Source organism: Sciurus carolinensis, chromosome 6 (genome assembly GCF_902686445.1).
Source record: "Sciurus carolinensis chromosome 6, mSciCar1.2, whole genome shotgun sequence".
Lineage (NCBI taxonomy): Eukaryota > Metazoa > Chordata > Mammalia > Rodentia > Sciuridae > Sciurus > Sciurus carolinensis.
In genome coordinates this window covers 66,772,960-66,795,359 of record NC_062218.1, presented here as the reverse complement: position 1 = coordinate 66,795,359, position 22,400 = coordinate 66,772,960, and the positions used below count along the sequence as shown (strand labels likewise).

General features: G+C 37.1%; 2 protein-coding genes across 3 annotated transcripts in view; one reads left to right on the top strand and one right to left on the bottom strand.

The window, feature by feature from the left end:
* Positions 1-3,758, top strand: part of Acot12 (acyl-CoA thioesterase 12) — a 49,014-nt gene extending 45,256 nt beyond the window's left edge. Inside the window, exon 15 of the mRNA XM_047556043.1 lies at positions 240-3,758. Coding sequence (XP_047411999.1) covers positions 240-389 — 150 coding nt within the window. The 3' untranslated portion in view covers positions 390-3,758. The remainder of the gene's footprint in view (positions 1-239) is intronic.
* Positions 3,759-13,001: 9,243 nt separating this feature from the next.
* Positions 13,002-21,915, bottom strand: Zcchc9 (zinc finger CCHC-type containing 9). 2 transcript variants are annotated; one of them, XM_047555949.1, is made up of 6 exons: positions 21,825-21,915; positions 20,104-20,512; positions 17,475-17,625; positions 17,156-17,248; positions 14,773-14,841; positions 13,002-13,565 (listed from the first exon to the last, which is right to left on the bottom strand). In XM_047555949.1, exons 2-6 carry the CDS (start codon positions 20,485-20,487, stop codon positions 13,447-13,449), a joined length of 816 nt encoding a protein of 271 aa, XP_047411905.1. In that variant the 5' UTR covers positions 20,488-20,512; positions 21,825-21,915; the 3' UTR covers positions 13,002-13,446. The 2 variants fall into 2 exon arrangements, with proteins under 2 accessions (XP_047411905.1, XP_047411906.1); XM_047555950.1 differs by having other exon boundaries at positions 21,817-21,900.
* Between the last annotated feature and the right edge of the window lie 485 nt (positions 21,916-22,400).

Below are 22,400 nucleotides of genomic sequence, written 5' to 3'. Positions count from 1 at the left end.
TGCAAATTAATTAGTTGCTACAGATGTGGAAGAATCTTTCCATTTCTCCAGATTTCTTAATTAACTGTAGTCCTGTGTCCACACTAAGGAATTCCTAAAGACATCCTTTCAGATCCATTCCAGAAAGGCCCCAGAATTCAGGATCATAGCTCCCCTCCACCAACCAAGATTCAGGTCCTTGCTTGAAAACACTCCAAGTCAATAAAAATTTAAAATATCGTATTTTCTTTTTGAAACAGGTATCTTACCTTAACCAGATGTCAGCTAGCATCCTTCCATACTTTGCTGGAAATCTTGGTGGCTGGTCAAAATCCATTGAAGAAGCAGCAGCCTCTTGTATTCAATTCATAGAGAATGCTACTGATGATGGAGATATCAGCATACTTTAAGTGGTCAATTTTCAGTTACTTGCAGTTTAATTTTGTACGCTTAATTTCAAGAACCTTAGCCCTGACACTTGGCAAACTTTGGGACCACAGAATGATTTAATATCAGCCTAAACAAAATGCAGTTAAGAAGAGGTTAAAAACCAAAATGCATCTCAAGTTTAATCCTACTGATTTGGATTAGCATTAAAAGAGGTTTAAAACTCTGTTTGAGATGATCTGTGGCTCTGCCTCTTCCAGGTGCACAGATACTGGCAAATTGCCTGGGTGCAATGTCACATGTTGTGTAAAATGGTACAAATAGAGTTAAAACCATCATAAATATTTTTAGGTTACAGAGACACAATGAGTTTGAAATTTTATAAAACGTGAAATGTTGATTTGCTGTAGGTTGATTAATGTGTGGCAGCATCCCGTGTGCAGCAGGTATCTGCATGTCAGGAGCATCTGACAAGATGTATTACATGTTTTAGAGCTTTAAATTACTAAGGCATTAAAATGTAATGGAACCCAATCAATTTTAGTAATAGAAACTACTTTACTAGTGTCATTTTACATATATTCAAGGTGGCTGGCCAATTTAGTATCTATTGCTATATATACACACACAAAGTACCTGCAAGATGTGATATCACAGAGAAAGGGAGTATTAACCGAGCCCTTCTTTCAAAACCATTACTTTAGCACTTTATCCCCTAGACTGCAACATTTGTTATTCCACTCTATGATTCGTCTTAACTCCTAAGACAAAGCAGAATGTGTCGTCAGCTTCCTTTAACAGACAACTTTTGTAAGTTAAAGGAGTTCTGAACTAGTGTTCAGAGCACTTAACAGGTTAGACTCATCCTGCTGCTGGTTTGCCAAGACTTCCCAGCTGCTCCCACCTATACACACACACACACACACAGCCAATAGCTGGTCATAAGTAGTTTTACTTATTTCTACATTTAAAGTATTTTCATTTGTCAAGAGATTTTTACATATGTGAAAAATTTTGCACATGTGAATTTTGGATTGTGCTGCAATTTTATGAGTTAGCATTTATATATAATATGAAAAGCAGATATATAGATGAGTATTCATTACCTTTGGAAGTAAAAAAAATTGAACACTATTTATGTATTTTTAAAAAGGTATAAAAAATAGTAGTAAAGGAGTTACCTTACATTAAAATTTTGTATGCTAAAATTTCAGGCTTCTACGATTAAGACACTTATAAATGCTGTCTACCTACCCTCAATCTTTTGAGTTTGTATTTTTAAAAACTTTTTCCTGAACAGAATAAAAATATTATGAGGTTGAAGGAGTAAAGTAACTTCATCTGCTTCATGCTGAGACATAAGGATTTACAGTAGTCTCACCTTACCCCTGGGAGATACGGTCTAAGACCCCAGTGGATGCCTGAACCCACTGATAATGCTGAACCCTGTCCGATGTGTGTTCCTATATACATGCGCCTATGATAAAAGTTTAGTTTACAAATTACACACAAAAGGAGGTTAGCAACAATAACTAATGATCAAATAGAACAATTTAACAATATATTATAATAAAAGTTAAATGAATGTGGTTTTTCTCTCTTTCAAAATGCCTTATTGTGCTGAACTATTGTGATACTGTGAGATGATGGAATGTCTACATGATAAGATGAACTGAGGTGAGATGACGTGGACATTGTGATGTAGCATCAAGCTACTATTGACTTTCTTACTTGAAGGTCAACATGCACTTCAGTTTCGTGACAGAGCTATTGATTAAAGGACAGGTAGGGAAAACATCATGGATATGCTGGACAGAGATGCATGTCCCTGGCAGGACAGCACAGGACTTTGTGAGATTTCATTATACTACTCAGAATAGCACGTGATTTAAAACTCATGAAGTTTATTTCTGGAATTTTCCATTTAATATTTTTAGACAGTCTTTCATGGAGGGTAACTGAAAAAAATGGAAAGCAAAATTGCATATAGTGTGGGCAGGGGGCCGTGTAACATTGACATATTCTATACCTACAGGCTTTTCTCCAGTATAGTAGCCATTAGTCACATGTACTCTTTAAATTAATATTAATTAAAATTAAATAGATTTTTAAAATCTGCTCCTTGGCCACACTAGCATCATTTCAAGTACTACTGGTCACATGTGGTTAGTGACTGCCCTACTGCACAGTACATATAGGGAACACTTCTATCATTACAGAGGATACTTTAGATAGTGTTTGTTGGTTCCTTCGGTTTGCTGCAGTCTTACAGAGAAGGTAGGTCCTGTTCTTTTCCATTTTCACCTGTCCTCATATCATACAATTCCCTCTAACCTTCCTCAAAGATTTCATTTTCATGCCTCTGAAGAAATAGTGTTCATCCACTTGGCTCTTTCTTGGATCATTCGGCATAGCCTAAATTAAAGTGCTCATTTTCCTTTTAAAAGGGCATGGTTGAGTAAAAGATAGCAATGCATCAGGCTCTACTTGGGGCACATCAAAAATATAAAATCTGTTGTCTGAAATAACGCCACAGTTAGGCATTCCAGTTTTACTTCTGTAGCCCTTAGGTTTGCATTTTCTTGTTTTATGAGAATATGTCTTATCACTCTTTCATGCATTCAATAAATATTAGCAAGAATTTACTTCATGCTAGACACTTTTAGGCACCATAGGTTCAGGGAGGAACAGGAATATACTGATCATAGAAATAAAACAATTAAATCATGTGGGATACCAAAAGGTGTGTTGTGTGGAAAAAAGTAAAGCCATTAATGAAGATGAGTTGTGGGAGGAGTTGAAAGTGGTATCTGATATTTTACATAGAGTGGTCAGGAAATCTTAATCGAGGAATGTTTGAGCAAAAACCTGAAGATGGAGAGGGAATGGGCCATGACGATCTCCCAGCGCAGCATGTGTCCTGCCAAAGTTCTAGCAGAGACCCAGCCCTTGAAGAGCAGTGCTTCTGGCACATTCTGGGAAAAACAGAGAAACTGTTGAGACTGAAATAAGAGTGAGAGATAACGTGGATTAGAGAACTCACCTCTGCTTATTCTCTTTGGTGCCCAGGACTTAAGCAAATGTGATTGCTCCAAGGGTAAAGCTAAGCTGGTTCATCAACGTTCTGCCCTCTGGAGAATGAGGACAGAGGGAGGAGAGAAATGGAGTTATGCTTATTTTTTCCTTAGGCATGTTAAAGCACCTCTAAATAACACTCAAGATTTCATGCCCGTTTTTTATGGTGAGGGTTTCCAAGTACTTCTAGCAGGACTGAAAGCTTTTTGATTAAGAGAAGAGCTCGTTCCTATTAATTCTTCCTGGTTTTTATGTAACTGAGTTGCTATCTGCATCTACTTTTTCTATCACTTTTGTTATAGAAAACATCTAGAAAAAGAAATTGTAAGAAATGATGAATAATTTTAATAAAGACTGAAATAAACCAGAATACTTTTTATATAGTAGCCTAAGATTTTGTTCATAGTTCTCATCATTTATTTCAGAAATAACCCAGAAATTTTTACCAGCATTGTTACAGGGGTAAATCTGAAAACAAATGTTGTAAAAGTATATGTAAAGGAGAAAGTTTTGTGGCTTAGGATAGGTTGTTAAAATAAGAACTATTAAGTTCGTTCATGATTTTCCCTCCCAGTTGAAAGTAATGTACTATTGAGACAGGCAGCTCACCATGGGCCCTGAATGGTCTTGCACATTCTTGCTTAAAGTGACAGACTGCAAGACTTATCTGCTTCCTGATTCTAAAAAATAGGTCAAGGTGACCACAGTATGGCTTCAGTGTACTGCTCTTTGGGTGAGGGAGCGGGAAGCACTGGCTTATTGGCTGCTAGGTAGCATACTTGCTACTTGCTCAAAAATTTCTAAGCCCTGTGTCCTTAGCTATGACACAAACCCACTGTGACTCACAAACCCACTGTGACTGTAAAATCTGCCTTGACCCATCTTGTCACCCTCATGAGTCTTGTGGAGAAAAAGAAAGTAACAAAAACAAGCTGATACTTATGCTACTTGCTGTGTCATGAGTAATATACTCTTTGGTCTCTGAACAGGGAGTCTTATGTCTTCTGCCAACATCCACTAAACAGTAACGGGCTAACTTATTAGATTATTTAAAAACTCAGATCCTTCACAATTCTTGACAGCAACCTGTTTTCAGGTTCACAAGTCAGAGAAATTTTAGATTTAAAATGCCTTTCTCATTTTATACCTGCAAGGATGAAGTACCATATAAAAATTACACATCTGCTGCCATCTTTCACTTCCCATTTGGTGACCTTTTTAGAAACATTTAAAAGTAGATCAGAGATGGATACTCATATCACTTAACAACTCCCCCTCACCCTGCCCTCTCTTCTTTCCTTGTCTGGCTTAGATTCCAAGTTCCACATTATAATCACTCCTGGAAAAATGTCTGTACCTCTCTCTTATTCAACTCCTCTGACAAAACCCCAACCTTGATTAAATAAAACTATCCCTGATACTTCACTCTTGAACAGAGCTGTTGAAACTTGTGGGCTGGTAACACTTCACATTTCTTTTCTTTTTGTGAGCTGGGTACTGGGGATTGAACTCGGGGGCACTCAAACCACTGAGTCACATCCCCAACCCTATTTTGAATTTTATTTAGAGACAGGGTCTCACAGAGTTGCTTAGCATCTTGCTTTTGCTGAGGCTGGCTTTGAACTCATGATCCTCCTGCCTCAGCCTCCCAAGTTACTGGGATTACAGGCATGTGCCACTGCACCCAGTAACACTTTACATTTCTGACCGCAAATTTCAAAAAGGCATTCAAGGAGTCTGAATGCTACTGTACTTCCCTGCACATTTCCTGTGTTACTCTGCCTCCTCTTCCCTCAAACTTCTCATATCTCTTTTCCCAACTCAGATCATAAACTTTAGAAAATGTTTCATGAAGAAGATTCAAAGCATCAGGCAGGAGTCATCTTATATTCCCACATATGCACCTCCAGTCTCTGCTCCCCTCCTGTTATAATGGATGAAGTATCTCTTCTCTCAGCAAAGAACAAATTCTCTACCTTTCTCCAGAGCTTCCCTACTTTGGTTCCCTTTTTTCTCTGCATCAAGAGTTCCTTTACCACTGCAGGATTCTTTCCATTGCCACTAGTATCTCTTAAAATAAAATGAGATAGCAGTTTGATCCCATTTCCTAAATCCCATGCCATCTCCACCCCAGTTAACTATAGATGCGGTCTTCTTATCCTTACTTCTTTCACCCAACCACACTTCTGTCTCTGCTACTGCATGAAGACCTCTCTCATCAGGTTCACCTGAGTCCTACTTATTGCCAAATCTATTGAGGCTATTTTTAATTTACTTAGTCTCTGAGCAGGCTTCACTGAAGTTGACCAATTCCTTCTTTCTGTAATTTTTTCTCTCGGCTTCTGTGATGTCACATTCTTAGATTTCCTCCTATTCTCTAGCTACACTTCAAAGCCTCAGACTTCCCAATATTAGGCTATCCTCGGGCTGTGTTCTTGGCCTCCTTTCCTCTGTCTCCACTCCATGGAAAGCCTCTGGGTTTTAATCTGTTTGCTAATAATTCCCATAGCTTTATCTCCTGTCTTAACCTCTATTGACGTTTATGTTTATATATTTATAACAACTTTCTTGATATTTCCACTAAGACAATAGTCATCTCAAAGTCAACATTTACAAAACAAACCACTTAAAGCTGCCACCTTTCCTCCATAAATTCCCTTTTGTTCAGAAAATTCTAACAGCTCTATATTAGAAATTTAATCAGAACTGGATCACTTCGGATCAGCTTCACCACTATAACCCTGGTCCAAAATACCATCTACTCTCTTCTGAATTATCACCCATCTCTCTGTTTCTGTTCTTGCTTCTCCCTTCACTCTACTCTTAGCCCAGCAGCCTGATCATGGTCACATCTCTCCTTGAAACCCATGAACAATTTTGCATGTCACAGAGGAAAAACCAAAGTCTCATTGGTGACTTGTAAGAGATTATTCAGTAATACTCCCTTTCTGCCATCTCTACTTCTGTGAATGGAGTGCACTTTTCTGCCTCTCAACCCCGACCTTGACTATGTCGTTCATCAACAGGATATTAGCAGACATGACGCAACCAAAGCTTGAAAAGAGTGTTTGCAAGTGGTCTTGTCCTCTTGTATCTCTGCCACTAACATGAAGAAAAGAAAAAAACACCCACCAGGGTTAGCCTTCTGGAAAAGGAAGAGAAAGGGACAGACAGACAACACACAGACACACACGTAAATGGAAATGAGCCCAGTTTAGATTAGCCAACCCCAAACCAAACCACAAATGGGTACAGACAATCTTAACTGAGATTGCCGGAGCTATCTAGGTAAACCCAGCTGAGATGTCTGATTTATTGGCATGAGCTTTAAAATATCAGCTCCTTATTGTAGACTTTTCAGATTTTGTGGTTGTTAGTCAGCAAAAACCAATCTCCTATTCTATCTTATCTTGATAGAACTTATAAGATTCTATCTCTGTTAACTCTCTGAACTGCTACTGGTCTGTCCCTCATTCTTTTCCAGATATTCTAAGCTCTTTGCTGGATTTGGGCTGTACCAAGCATGCTCTCCCTCAGAATAACTGCAGTTATCTGCACCCTCAACTCAGGACATTCAAGGCTTTTCACCTCACCCCTTTCTGAACTTCATTCAAATATTAGGTTCTAAAAGGGATCTTTCCTAATTCCCCTGTTATCATCAAAATCCCTTCTCCATAAGAACTCCCATTCTACCCTCTCTTTCTTGTAAGTACTTAGCATTATCTCACATATACATTTTATTTACCTTGTCTGTCATCCTCCATTAGTGTAAACTCCACGGGAGCCATGATTTCTGTCTGCTTTGTTCATGGCTGTATCCCCACTGATAGTACATTACCTGGCACATAGTAGGTATTCAATACATTTTATTTGAATGAATAAAACTCACCTCCCATCTTGGTCATCTCAATGACAAAGTTTTTTGTTTTTTTGTTTTGTGGCCACACAAGAAAACTTTATTATAATGAAAGTGAGGTTTAAGTAAAGTACAAAGTGAGGCTTAGGCAGAGAGCATTCTCAAGAGAGTGGGCTGCCTCGACCAGAGAACAACAAAGTAGACAAGGCTGGCTACACATCCCTTACTGTTTGATGTTGACCAGGAAAACTGGGGACCACTTTCTGTACTCTTTGCAGTTGACATGTTCAACTCCTCCTTCACGTTGGGTGGTGGGGGTTTTGACCTTAGTTGATCCTCTTTGGAACTGTCAATGACAAAGTTTAAAAGTTTAAAGTTTATTTATATCCCTTTTCTGGACAAAACAATAGGAGAATTTTCAATACTTTAATTCAGATACTTTCCCGGTTTATGTACTACTGTTATCTACAAGTTACACATTATTATTTTTATTTTTTCAGCTATACTTATTTCAGAGTATCTATGTATATGCCAATATATTTTCTTACCATTCTTTTTTGCATCTTAGACCTTACGTAGTCTATGACTTCTAACCAAAAGTACCCAAAGTACAACATTAAGAATTTTCTTTAGTAAGGAACTATTGGTGGTAATCCTATTTAGCTTCCAATGACTTCGTTTTGTCCTCATTCTTTTTAAAAAAGAAAAGTTTCAGTGGTATATATAATTCTAATTTGAAAATGACTTTCTCTTAGTAAAGTGCAGATTTACATGTTGTCTGCTAGCTTTCACTGTTATTGTGGCAAGTCAAATCTTTCTTCTTTTGTAAGTATTTTTATCTCTAATGCTTTTAAATCTTTTCTTTATTTCTATAATATCTAGTTATGTATGCCTTCTTTATTAAACCTCCTTGGGATATGTTGAACTTCCTGGAGGAAAAAAATTTCACAACAATTCTGGAAAAATTTTATACATTAGAAAGTTTACTCTTTTCTGTTCTATTACGTTTACAAAATCTTATTCTATTCTGAGTAACTGTTAATAGCTTTATATTGAGCTCCATGTCTCTGTAATATAGTTGAGATAATTTCCTTGGATTTATCTTCTAGTTCAGTGATTCTGTTCGCCTTATCATTTTTTGACCTAATAGAAATTTTAATTTCAATTACTATATTTTTCAATTCTAGAAGTTTTAGTTGTTACTTTTCCAATTTGTTTGTTCATCTTTAATAGTCTCCTTTTCCTTGCTCAAATTTTTTATTAAATTTTAATTCTTTATATATATTAAGCGTGATGGTCTAAAAGTTTGTGTCCCCTCGAAATTCATATGTTGAAATTCTACCCACCCTGAGATGGAGCTTCTGAGAGGTGATTTGGTCATGAGGGCAGAGATCTCAGGACGGGATTAGTGTCCTTACAAAAGAGCCCAAGGGAACTTTTTTGCCCCTTCCACCATGTGAAGACCCAGCAAGGAGTTGTTGATATGAACCAGAGATGGAGCACTCACCAGACCCTCATCTGTTGGCACATTGTGCTTAGACTTTCCAGCCTTGAGAAGTGTGAGAAATAAATTTCTGTTGCACATCAGCCACCCAACTTATGATATTTTGTTATAATTTCTCAAATGTAATAAGACATGAAGCATACTGGTGATTATAAAATGTGAAGTATCTGCAGGGCTAATTTTACTACCTGCTATTGCTGTTGCCTCTTATTCCTAGTATCTGATTTTCCTGCGTGTTGTTGTATTATTTTTTTTATGGTGACATTTGGTTCTCCAAACTTTGTGTGAATTCTTTGAGTCTTAGGTTAAAATTGGGGGCTGCTAAAATGGATTGTGATGTGTGTGTTTTCTGTATGTTCCTCTCTCTTTCTTAATTGTGATATGTTTGATGGTTGCTGGTACAGCACTTCCAACTTTTAAATTAAGATCTCAAGTTGAGGCTATTTAAATCATCTAAGCAGTAAGAATTAAAGACTAGCCCACTTGTGGCGTCCAGTTCTCAGGGGACTTTCCCCCCTGCTCCTCAATGTCAAAGTGGAGTCAGGCAACAAGTTTTCTTCCTGTCTTCTTCTTTGGAGTATGTTTATGCTCACTTATTCTTATCCTGAGAGTACAATCCTTTCATCTCTGCTCTCTGCGAAGATCTTCCATTATACTGCCCATATCAAGTGTTAATTTTCAGTCAGCTATGGTAGTGCACACCAGTAATCCCAGCTACTTGGGAGGCTGAGGCAGCAGGATAGCAAATTCCAGCCAAACCTGGGCAACATAGTGAGATCCTGTCCCAAAATAAAAATTAAGGACTGAGGATGTAACTCTGTGGTAAAGTACCACTGGGTTTGATCCCCAGGATGAAAAAAAAAAAAAAAAAGTATGTATATTGTATGCATTTTTTGTTGCAAGACAGCTCAACTTAAGGGTTTTAGGGTTCAGCAGACACCTTGACTTCAGTGCTGACTTATCTTCTAGAGCTCTTGAATTCACTTAATATTTGCCTCTACAGATTCTGCCCTTCTTTGTAAACTCACTGATGTTTTAAAGGAGTCCTTAAAATTTAAATTTATTCTACATTTTTGGGGTAATTTTCAGGGGCAAGATTGATTTGAGGGCCTACACTCCTGCCAGAAACAAAATTGATGCCCATTTTTCATCTGTATTCACTTTCACCATCATAGTCTGAGACACTACTGTGACTCCCTGTGAGAGCTCCAACTTGGCTGTGTGAGCTCCTATGCTCCTACAACTTTTCTCTATCTAGCACCCAGAATGAGATTTTGAACATTTGCCAAGGCATGTCCCTTTCTAGTTTAAAAAGTCCCAATATGGGGAAGGAGAGTAGATTCATGGTTGCCTTTGGTTGGGGTGGGTGGGTTGTTTGTGGGGTAGAAATGGTGAATGACTACTAATGAGTGTGAGGTTTCTTTTGGAAGTAATGCAAACACTTCTTGTGGTTATGGTTGCAAAGCTCTGTGAATATACTGAAAACCATTGAATCATACTCTTTAATTGTTTGTATGACAGGTGAGTTATATTTCAATAAAGCTGCTATTTAAAAAACAGCAACAGCTTTCCAGCAGGCAGAGCACTTTCAGACTGATGAAAGACCTCTGAAAGTCTACATGAAAGCAATGAGAACACTAGCAAACATTGTTAGAATACACTTTTTCAGAACTCTGAAAGTTAACAAAAGACTTGCAACAATAAAAGGAGCATTTATTTATAAAAGTGACTGAATCTCAATAAAACATGTTTTGTGGCATTTCAACTTGCCCTCATTTCCATCTCCCTACTAGCTCCTCAGTAGCCTTGAAACCTGGCAGCCTTACTACCACAGCAGCTGGTGAAGAACCACTGGACAGGGCAAAATGGTTTGGAGCCCCCCAGAAAACTAGCACTATGTGTCTGGTCTGGCAGACCCCTAGAAAAGCCTTCTCCGGCAGGCAGGTGAGAAGATGGGATATCATAGGACTAGTGTCGATCTAGGAGTTCATCATAAAAAAGTGAAAGATAAGCTTGTAAGAAGAGATAACATTTACAAAGGTCTGAAGGAGGAGTGCTGACAACTCCTAGGAGATTCAACAAAATATTTTAAGAATGCAATAAAATACCCCTTTCTTGCAAATCAAAACCATCCTAAGGTGTTATCTAACTCCAATCAGAATGACTATTATCAAGAACACAAGCAATAATAAGTGTTGGTGTGGATGTGGGGATAAAGGGTACACTCATACGTTGCTGGTGGAGTTGCAAATTGGTGCAGCCACTCTGGAAAGCAGTATGGAGATTCCTCAGAAAACTTGGAATGGAACCACCATTTGACCCAGCTATCCCACTCCTCAGTTTACATCCAAAGGACTTAAAATCAGCATACTACAGTAAAGCATCCACATCAATGTTTATAGCTGCTCAATTCTCAATAACTACATTATGGAACCAATCTAGAAGCCCTTCAATTGATGAATGGATAAAGAAACTGTGGTGTATATACACAATAGAATACTACTAAGTCATAAAGAAAAATAAAATTATGGCATTTGCTGGTAAATGGATGGAGTTAAGAGAATATTATGCTAAGTGAAATAAGCCAATCCCAAAAAAACCAAAGGCCGAATGTTTTCTGATAAATGGATGATGATACATAATGGAGGGGTTGTGTGTGTGGGGGGGGGGTCTGAGAAGAATGGAGGAACTTTGGATTGTGTAGAGGGAAATGGGGCAGAAGAGGGTGGGGAACGAAAAGATAGTGAATGGACTGCGACAGACATCATTACCCTATGTATCTGTATGATTATACGAATGGTGTGAATCTACATTGTGTACAACCACAGAAATGAAAAGTTGTACTCCATTTGTGTACATTGAATCAAAATGCAGTCTGTAAAAATAAAAAAATAATTTAAAAATCCCTTTCTGCTCTTTTCCCTAAGTCTCCATTCCATTCTTCAGCCTCATCTGCTGGATGCATCTGGACATTTGTCTTTTTGACAACCAAAATTTCAGGCCTAAAAGAACACCGGAAACGTAGTAGGTGCTTGGGAAATACACAACAAATGAACAAATTAAGTGTCAGTCTTTATCGGGGTACTAAGCAACGAAAACACCCAACATCTATAGTTTCTTTGAAGAAACACACCAGAATTTCCCTGAATTTCTACGTCTGGTGCATTCCTTTCAGTCTCTGTGCTGTTTTAAATGTTACATTCAGCACCTGCAATTTATTTCTAATGCTCTCACTTTCTCACTTCTAGACCGTTATAATATAAACAAAGTGATCCAAGGAAGACAAAATGGACAATATCCAGGCACTGAAGACTGTACAAAAAGCACACACTCCACTTGTAGCTGGAGTGGAGCATCCACGCAGCCTTCAGCTCCCAACAGGATGGTGAAATGTTTGAGAATGTTTGGACTGAATGATTAAGGCAGCCTTACTGTCCTCTGCCTGCTTTGTGTAATTCCTTTTAAATGGCACTCATTTTCTTTGGCTCCAGGATGCAGAGCAGTATTTTGTCATCATGTTTTCCTCTCACATAGAAAATAAAAGCACAGCTCCTATTAAGATTGGAACTGTTGAGTTGTGCAGACATGAAAACAGAGGAAAGTGTTTCTTTTTTTATTTGGTAAATATTTTGCTTTTGAGGCATCAGTAACTAATCACAGCTGTTTCCTTTAGTTACAAATGGATTCAATCAGGTAAAATTTCAAATGAAACACAAACTGCCAGAGTCATTCCATTATACAGTACAATGGTAGCGTCAAGCCTTGTGAAATATATGTATTAAGTATGCATGTATTCATCAAATCAGACAAAGAAGCTAATGGGTCTCTGATTAGTGTTCTAACTCTATTATGGTGATACTTTCATCTTACCCTGACTCATCTAAAACATGCGAACAAAATGCTATTAAGTTTGATATACAATCTGTTATGTGCCATCATTGTGCTTAAATTCTGCACAGTGAATTTGGGTGAGAATTTCTTTCTTGAAAATCAAAGGCAAAAATGTTTCTGTTAAGCTGAAGTACCCCTCAACTTTAACATTAATAATTTTTAAATACATCAAAACTAAAACAAAAACCAAATCCCTGCTTATCCTCATGTAGGTTTCATAAAAGATCTTGATTCCAAAGGGATTGTTATATGGATATTAAAGAACAATGACTAGTTCAATACAGAATCAGATAGTCAGGGAAAAAGAAGCAAGAGCAAATGCATTTTTATTCACTATTTTAAAAATACAGACTTTGTAGCAATTCATAAATTTCTATTATAATAATAAACTGACATTTTAAACCAAGAAAACAATAATCAAAAATTAATTTAAAACACAAAGCAGTATGCTTTGTTTAAAAGTAGTTTGCTTTAATGCATAATTTGCTTTTAAAAAAGATCATTTACAATCATCTATATAACTATATACTATCAACTGTATAACTCAATTGTCATTAAAACAAGTTCTTTCAGAGAATTCAGTTTAAACATATTGTGCTTTCCTTCAGTGATTTCCTCCAAACAGTGGCAGAAGTACTCCTTGATGGACTGAATGCAGTAAACTGTTCTTGACTATAAGGAAGCCTAACTTGTAAGGCACCCCAAGTTTGGAAAAGAACAATGTGATAGTAATGCACAACAGTACCAAATGTTATTAAAAATTCACAACTTTAGGTATTTTTGTTTGGGGTGTCTTTGGTTTAGGGGCATCCAAAATTTCTTCATAGTCTGCACTCATCCCCTTTGCCCAGCGACCAACTGTGATCATTCGATCTGTAAAAGAAAAGTCAGTATATATAAGGAAAATGCTAATCAAATGCATCCACTTAGATTGGTATTGGGTTAGCAAAGGAACTAGTTTTGACATGAATAATCACAAGGAGGGAAGACTCCATCACTAACGGAAAGTGAGCAATTCTGTAATTGATTATAACCCTTGATTTCAGAGTACCACGGGCAATTTCTCATCCCAATTAGGGAAATGTAGCAACTACTTTGCAATGCACAAACTGATGAGAAAGCTCTTTCATTCTTTCCCAGAGTTCATCATTATAGAGTCAATGAATTCCAAGAGTCTGTAAACAGCAAGACTTATGAAGCATCAGTTTTAAATGCATAAGATTCCACCTGTGAAATTATACAACATCTGCTTGTCAGTCTTATCATTTGGGAAGTAGCAATTCTCCCAGGAGGGAGAATTCAAATTCCACTTCATCATTTCAATCTCACTCCCAAAACTACAGTAAAGACTATCTTATTCTAGACAAGACTGTAAACAAGAACTCTTGGGTTTCACATTTAAATGTTAGGGGCAGGAAATAAGAAGAGGCAGACATACTAGTGTACTACTGTGACTTTATAAAATAAAAAGAAATGTGCTTTTTCCTCAAGAAGCACTGCTGGGGTATCCTACTGCCTGCTTTCTTTAATACAAGATCATCATCATTCTAACCCAGGCAAACTAATGGAATGATGATCCCTACCTCCTCGGAAGTCAGCTATAGGTAGAGCCAACATTTTTGAAGTTGTGATGAACAGACTAGTTATTTCATCAAGGAGAAAATAACTAGCCAGCTGCTGTGTCATTAACACATCTTTAATATTTCTGGCAGTTTCTGCAATCACTCTGAATCATTTAGGTACACACAAAACAAGGCATATATGAGGGCATCCAGTCCTATGAATGTTGAAATTTATTTTCATATTTTGACCTTTCTCTTAGTGAATCAAGACTTTTCTGTACTGTATTATCATTCTGTAACAGAATAGGCTCCATTATGATTAAATTCATCAGTTAGCAAATATAAATATTTATGAATAATATGCTTTGTAAAACAGTGTCCTTTCAGGCCTATTGGTAACTTTGTTTTCTGAGAATAGTAATAGGAAAGCAGGTCATCTTAAGATTAGCAGTACTCCTATAAGCTACTAATAACGGAAGGCAGCAAAAAGAAAAATACTAAAATCACCAGGGACTTACCTGAATTCTGACTTTCAGGGCAATCTTTCTTCAAGTGTTCCACAGAACCACAAAGTTTGCAACCACCACCTATTGAAAGAACGAAGTTACTAAATACTATTCATACTTACACAGGGCTTTCAATATGGCAAAGCACTTTCATATTTTATTTGATCTTTGCATCCTAATCAGCTATAAAAGTAGCTAGAGCTAGGAACCTAGGTAGGTACAACCATTCCTAGTAATAATTAATTTTCCACTCTTCTTAACTTTTCAGAGTGCTAAGTTTTACTTCACCACTATCTCTTGAACTTGACCTTCTGTGTAGAAGTAGAGAAGAGGAGAAGGGAAGAGAGATATGGTGGAAGAGTTCTGTCCAAGAACCGTGGCACAGAAGCGTGGATCTTCATCACAGTTAGACAGTCAAGGGTCTGTGGACCCTTAGACTTACAAACAAAAGTTGTGTGCAGATGCATTTTTCTGAGGATGTCCACAGTTTTTACTGGATTCCCAAATGGTCAATGACTGTCCCCACCCCAAAACAAAAAAAGTTAGGAATCTCTATTGTTCAACTCTACAGGTCAGACGGGAATAAGCTGACTTTCAAAGAGGTAGGGATCATTATTTCATTAGTTTGCCTGGGTTAGAATGATGATGATGCAGTAGGATACCCCAGCAGTGCTTCTTGAGGAAAAAGCACATTTCTTTTTATTTTATAAAGTCACAGTAGTACACTAGTATGTCTGCCTCTTCTTATTTCCTGCCCCTAACATTTAAATGTGAAACCCAAGAGTTCTTGTTTACAGTCTTTACTGTAAGTCCAGAATAAGATAGTCTTTACTGCAGTTTAGGGAGTGAGATTGAAATGATGAAGTGGAGTTTGAATTTTCCCTCTTGGGAGAAAGGAATAAAATTAACTTTAATTTCAGTTCCTTCCATCTGCAGGCCCCTAGCCCTAATAAAAATGCCCATCTGTTTACTTTAAGTGACATATCAAGATTGTGAATTATAAAACACATGGTTTCTAAATGATTCTTGCACTTAATAGTAAAACACTACTGCTTAGAAGTCAGGCATTACTATAAACATGCTTATAATATTAAGCCACTTAGAAAAATGACCCTAAAGGATACAAACTTGACTGAATTTTCAAGTTTATGTGATCTACTCTTCTTGCCTTTCTTTTCTAAATCTAGCCAATTTAATTGATCACCCAAAGCCACTTTTGCTCATTAGCCAATTTTCCAGGCCCAGGCCTCTTTACCATTTTATATGACACAGTGAAACAGAAGAGGCACTTGGAAAATACAATTTAGTCCTCATAATAGGTAAATGCCATACTTTACTAAATCTAAGACAGCACCAATTGTAAGATGAATCATTATTTCACATAGCTCCCAGAAAAAAAGATGTCTATTATGTGAGACCCATCAATGATAGGATATATTCTGATTTAGATTTAAGGTGAAAAAAAAAGTGTTTTAAAATCAATGAAATATGAAATAGTTTTCTCATCTCCATTTTATAGGTGAGGAAACTGAGATGAGAGAAGTTTAGTAAGTTGATCCAAGTTTTGTAGCTGGTGAGTGGTAATGGTAGGGCTATAACCCCAGTCTGACTGACTCCAAAAGCTAGGTTTTTGCACTGGACTGCAGTGGAAACTCAACACAAGATGCGAGAGGTGTCTAGAACCTGATGGCACCAGCCAAAACATTAACAGATAACAATCTTCTCCTAAAGGTTTAGACATTATAGGTCTTATTGTAGGACCTTAAGACATTAGCTGAGCTAAAATTAAGAAAGTTACATGATCCCATGCCAGATAATTACTAAGGAAAAATTCAGAAACAAAACTGAGTAGTGTGTACCATCCTTTCTACCAAAATGGTATGATAGGCTGAGATTAAACACATAACATTATTTTAAAAATCTTATATAGTTTGATATGTAATCCCTCTGCTTTTGTTATTTTTTTTGGGGGGGGGGTTACCAACCACTGAGCCACATCCCCAGCCCTACTTTGTATTTTTTTTAGAGACAGGGTCTCACTGAGTTGCTTTGAACTCAAGATCTTCCTGCCTCAGCCTCCCAAACCACTGGGATTACAGGCATATGCCATTGTGCCCAGCTGCTTCTGTTATGTTTAAAAGTACAAATATATAACATACTCTCACAAAGAATGTTTGAAACATACACCTTAGGTTTTTTTCTGATTTATTTATATATCAAGGCATATTACACAAAAAGTCCAGTACATTAATAGCACTTGACGATAAAATAGTGAAATTCTTGAGATTTCACTACCTATTAAAAAATGTATGCAAACCTGATTAAGAGTGTAAATGAAATGACAACTCTACATGATGATCTGTCATGTTTGATATATGAGGGTATCAGTACTCACCATCAGCATACAGTCCTTTGGGATTATCAGGACATGATCGGGACAGATGACCCATTTCCCCACAAACAAAACATTTTGCAAAAGGAAATTCACCTGTAAGAATCATCAGTTTGTATTAAGTTGATTATGTATATGACAAGTTATATAATTCACATGACTTTAAAATACATTTCCTTTTACATAACTTGAAATTTTACGATTTCGAAATATTAAGAGGCATGCTTATAACAAATTCTGTCAACAACAACAACAAAAAATCAGTTGGCTTCTTATTGGTCACTCTCCCCATCCAAAAACAAGAAAGTGAAAGAGAACATACCAAGAGCTGGGTCTACTTTAGCCTTGCACTTGGTTATTTCATGTTCTGTGGACCCACATCGATAACATATTCCAGTGCCCATATCTTGATTTTCAAGGGCGGCTGGGCAATCTGCAATTCCATGGCCAGGTTTTCTACAGTGGAAACACACCTGGGAAAATAAAAACTGAGTTTCCATATTGCAAAACTACACTAATGACTTTATCAATTCTTGTTATCAATAATATCTTTAAAACATTCCTCATTTTAAAGCTGTTTAGCTTTTTCTAAGAAAAAAAAAAAAACCCTCAATATTTTATTTGTAGAAAAACAAATATTTCACATCTTCCTGAATAAAGATGTCATTTCCATCAGAGGATCTTTACACTTTTGAAGATTTCCAATCTCCAAATTCATCAATCTCAGAAACAATGTTATATAGGCTTTGAACAGGCAACTGTGTAAATGAATTGAATAAATATGGACTATTCATTTTATTAATAGGAATGTCTGCACCAGAAAAATGGCTATAAAATTAGCACTCAAATGAATATTTTCACTTTTAAAGTTCACATACTTGAATGAATTTGGGTCAAATGTTTCCATTTAAAGCATGATTCATATCACATGATATATTTCATAGCAAAAAAATTATACATTTTTTTTTTTTTTTTTTTTTGTACCAGGGATTGAACCCAGGGGCACTTCACCATTGAGTCACATCCCCAGCCCTTTTTATTTTTTATTTTGAGATAGGATCTTGATGAATTGCTTAGGGCCTCACTAAGTTGCTGAGGTTGGCTTTGAACTTGTGATCCTCCTGCCACAGTCTCCTGAATCACTGGGATTACAGATGTGTGCCACCATGCCTGGTATCTTTATTGTTTTTGTACTTTTCACATACCTTAACATTCAGAAATAGAGGTTTCATTTTTAGACGATATGCACCATATATTTTAAAGAAATAATTTATTCTGATATGAATTATCTAGCTCTTTACACAAAACTAAACAATGTACAGTTATTTACATACTACTCAGCAATGTAGAGCATATTTTTCTGCCAAAGTGAATCAGAACATCAATTATAATCAGAAATGAAAGGTATCTGAATTATTTTACTTAGGCTGGAAAAATGGATATGTATTTCTTGGGTAACAAATAGTGATTTAACTTTTTTTTTTTTTTTTCAATTAAGCACAGGTGTTTTTTAAAAAAAGCAAAATTCAACAGGCAAAATAAAACACATTTTGTACCTCCATCCTTTCTTTTTTCCTGCTTAATAACATTGAAGAAGAATGAATCCCTTTAAATTCTACAATAACTTTTACACTTAGAATGAACTGGTCTAAGTGAATAGATTATATTTATCCCATCACTAAAGGAAAAGTTACTGCTAAAATTTGGATCACCACAATAAGAAGTCTTGGTTTCTTGGTTAAACATAGATTAGATTATAGAGATCTGATTGATAAATCTTTGTATTTTAATCAATTAATTAGCCTTGAAGAACTGACACACAGTATGAGGTATTTTAAAAATAGCAAGAAAATGAATTGACAGGTTATAACAAGCCATATACTATTTATTAAGCACTCCTTTTTTGTGAAAGACATCATTCTTCCTTAATTACAAGCATAAAGCTTTTCTTAATAGGACTAACAGTAAATGTCTTCAAATGGTCTGCAAACCACCATACTGCCTATGTTGATTAAATTATCTTCAAGTTAGATTGACTTACTTGGCTTAAAAATATTTTAAAATAACTAATTTTACAATTTAAACAAAACTTTATCCTAATTCAAATAAAAATGATTACTTTTCTATCCAAATTTATCCATAAGAAATACTTCATTGGTATGATCCCTAAATAGTCAATTTTAAATCTGATAATTCAGCCTGTATTTGTGCAAACAGTGCTCTACATTTAGCAATTCTAATAAAAAATGAAAGTGTAATAACTGGCAACAAGTCCTGATTCTTTTGAACATCCTGCTAGAAGAAGGGAAATTCACTTAGAGAATGGAAAAAATTATATTAAGTATTTCATTTCCTGTGTTTGACATAGTTTCAAATCTAGGGCTAGACACTACAGAAATAAACCTGCTGCTCCCAGCATAACTCAGAATGTAGTATGACCAAAAGAGGGAGCAATTACTAGAGAATCTCAAAGAGTTTTAACTCTGCTGTTACTAACTAGTGTGATTCATGCTAGATCTCTTTTTCTTGTGTCTTGAATTTTTATGGATAAAGATAAAAGAATATCCATCCTTTCCAAGTAATAATAACCTAATCATCCTTTTTAAAATAGTGATTTGTAAAAGAGCTATTTGAAGACGGTTAAGAACATATCTTTAAAGGCTGAGATTGAATTTCACCTGATTCTGGTTAAGTGGCTTGTAGCAAGTTATTTAACCTGCCTGCAATTCAGTGTTTTCTACCCATAAAATGGGAATGTTGCCATCACCTTTGTAGCGCTGTGTGATAACTAAGCAGTGTATCAAATACCTATCATATATGTGCTGAAATACAAGATGTTTTATAAATTTAGGACAAAATCAATTAGACTCTGCTAAGATATGTATATGTCTGAGCATACGAATGACAATGTCTAGCTATACAAAGTAAATAACATGGGATGATGATCTCACCATTGCATTTTTCTTTGCTGCTTGTCTTTTTAATCGTCTTCCTTCCCGGCGACTGTCTTTCTTTAAAGCAACTGCAATTTCTTCCCTTACTTCCTGGCTGTCCATTGCTGTCATTTCCCCATTGTGAACCATCTGTGAGTTCTGTTTTAGGTATTCCATGAATCCATTCACATCTTCATTTAAATACTCTTTTTTCTTTTTGTTCTTTTTATGTTTTGCTTGGGGTGCATCATTTTTAAGGGACAGTCTGTTGGCTTCAAGTTGTTTACGATTGGGTAGATTTTGGTTTATTCCCTCCAAGGATCCCTTCTTCATGTCCTCCCATGATGTTGCAGGCAAGGGTCTCTTATTATGTGTGGTAGTAACTCGTGCCCACCTTGTCATGTTGAATCAGAGGTACCTTATCAATCTTTAAGATAAGCATGGCTGGTTAGTCATCAATTTAAAAAAAAAAAAAAAAACTAACAATATATGGTATATCGTATCAAATACCAAATATATATATATATATTTAATTCTATGATATGCTGTGTAGATATGCTTCCAATTATAAATCTGGCACTTGTCAGAGAAGCCACCACACTGGTGGAAATAAAAAGCATATGTACTTGCTTAAAATTGGAAAATAATTTGCTAAGAAATCACTTCATGAGTTATAAACCACACAGTAATACAATAATAGAGTGAATGAATGAATAAACCTGGCTGTTTATTTTTCTAACTCACTCCCAGTGCTACTCTGTCACAATCTTCTTAGTTTGCTAACACAACAGTTGTCCTAGCAGATTAATAAGAATTCAGAAACCTTGTCCTTTAATGTGATTTGCCCTTAAAACCCTTCCTGGCAGAGATAGAAGTAAAACTGGTATATAAAAGTGTTTATAGACACATGATGACACCAGGTCTTCCTCTCTTAATAATTAGGGTATCGGTGGCTTGCAGCCTAGTGGTTTTAAATCATCTTCAATTATGACTTAAAATATGATATGTTTAATACTAAAAAGTATATTTTGTTTTTGTGCTTTAATAATATATACTCTAATATTCAGAAATGGAGATTTAAAGGAGTAATTTCTTCTACAACGAATTATTTGGCTCTAACATAAAACGGAACAATGTGTCGGATACTTCACAAACTAAGTAGCAATTTGGAGAATTTTTTTTCACTGTGGTGAAGGAGAGCATCAGCCACCATCAATGAAAGATCAACTACTAAGCCCTTCTGGGGGCAGCATCCTGTGCGCCAATCAGCGTGAAAGCCTCAGCTCCTGCAGTCTCAAACACGCTTTCAACACGAGCGGAGCGGCGGACTCGGGAACTGGCGAGCGACGCCACGCACCCCGTACACGCGCTCTTGCCGAAGACCCTGCGGCTGGCAAGACCCGCCGGAGCTGTTCTAGAAGGGGGACCTCCTACTCCTGAGAACATAGGAAGGAGGCGGCTCGGTTAAGTGGGAGAGCCCGGCCTGGCGGGGTCCACCGCGGCCAGCGCCCCAACAGCTGAGGCCGATCCCCGAGCCGGCGCCCTCGGCAGGCCACACATCCCCGCGGTTCAGCCCCACTGGAATTAGGGGGCTCTCAGGGATCCAGGAGCCAGTTCCGCCGCCCTCCCGCGTTTCCCACATAGGTCCGGCCAGGTTCAGGGAAACCAACAAGAAGTTCCCCTCGACATCTAGGGACCCGGGGAGTCTCATCTCCGGTGTATCTCGCACACCTTCTTACCACGAGTTAATCCTCCAGAGCAGCCGAGTTAGCAAGCCAGAGAAGCCCGGTCCCCACTACGGCACCTAGGATATCGAGACCGGAAGCACATCTTCCCTGATAGAGCGTCACTTCCGGCGGGCCAATTCCATCTGTAGCAAGAGGAGGTGTTTCCTACGTTTTAGGTTCTTCCGAGCCGGTAAATAGGTATAAGATTGTAAACTCCTAGTGTTTGAAGGGCGCTGCACTGGACGCCGATGACTCAGATATGAAGAGTCACGATCTGTATTGTCTGTGAATTTACAACTTAGTGGGAGAAATACTGGAGTGGGGAAGGAGATGTCCGAAAGTTCCTTGAGAAGGTGACTTGAACTGGACTTTGGAAAACAAACAGATGGCGAAATTGGGAGTGGGCGGTAGTTATAAACACTTCAGATAGAAGCAAGGTAAAGGTATTGACTCAGTGGGAGTAAATCACTGTGATAAAAGGCAAAAAAAGACATCTGAGGGTTTTGTTCGATGGGGGAGGTACCTCATGGTCCTGTTCAGTGCTACGCGAGCATTCAATTGAAATATTTGTGGCCAAGGAAGTTTAAG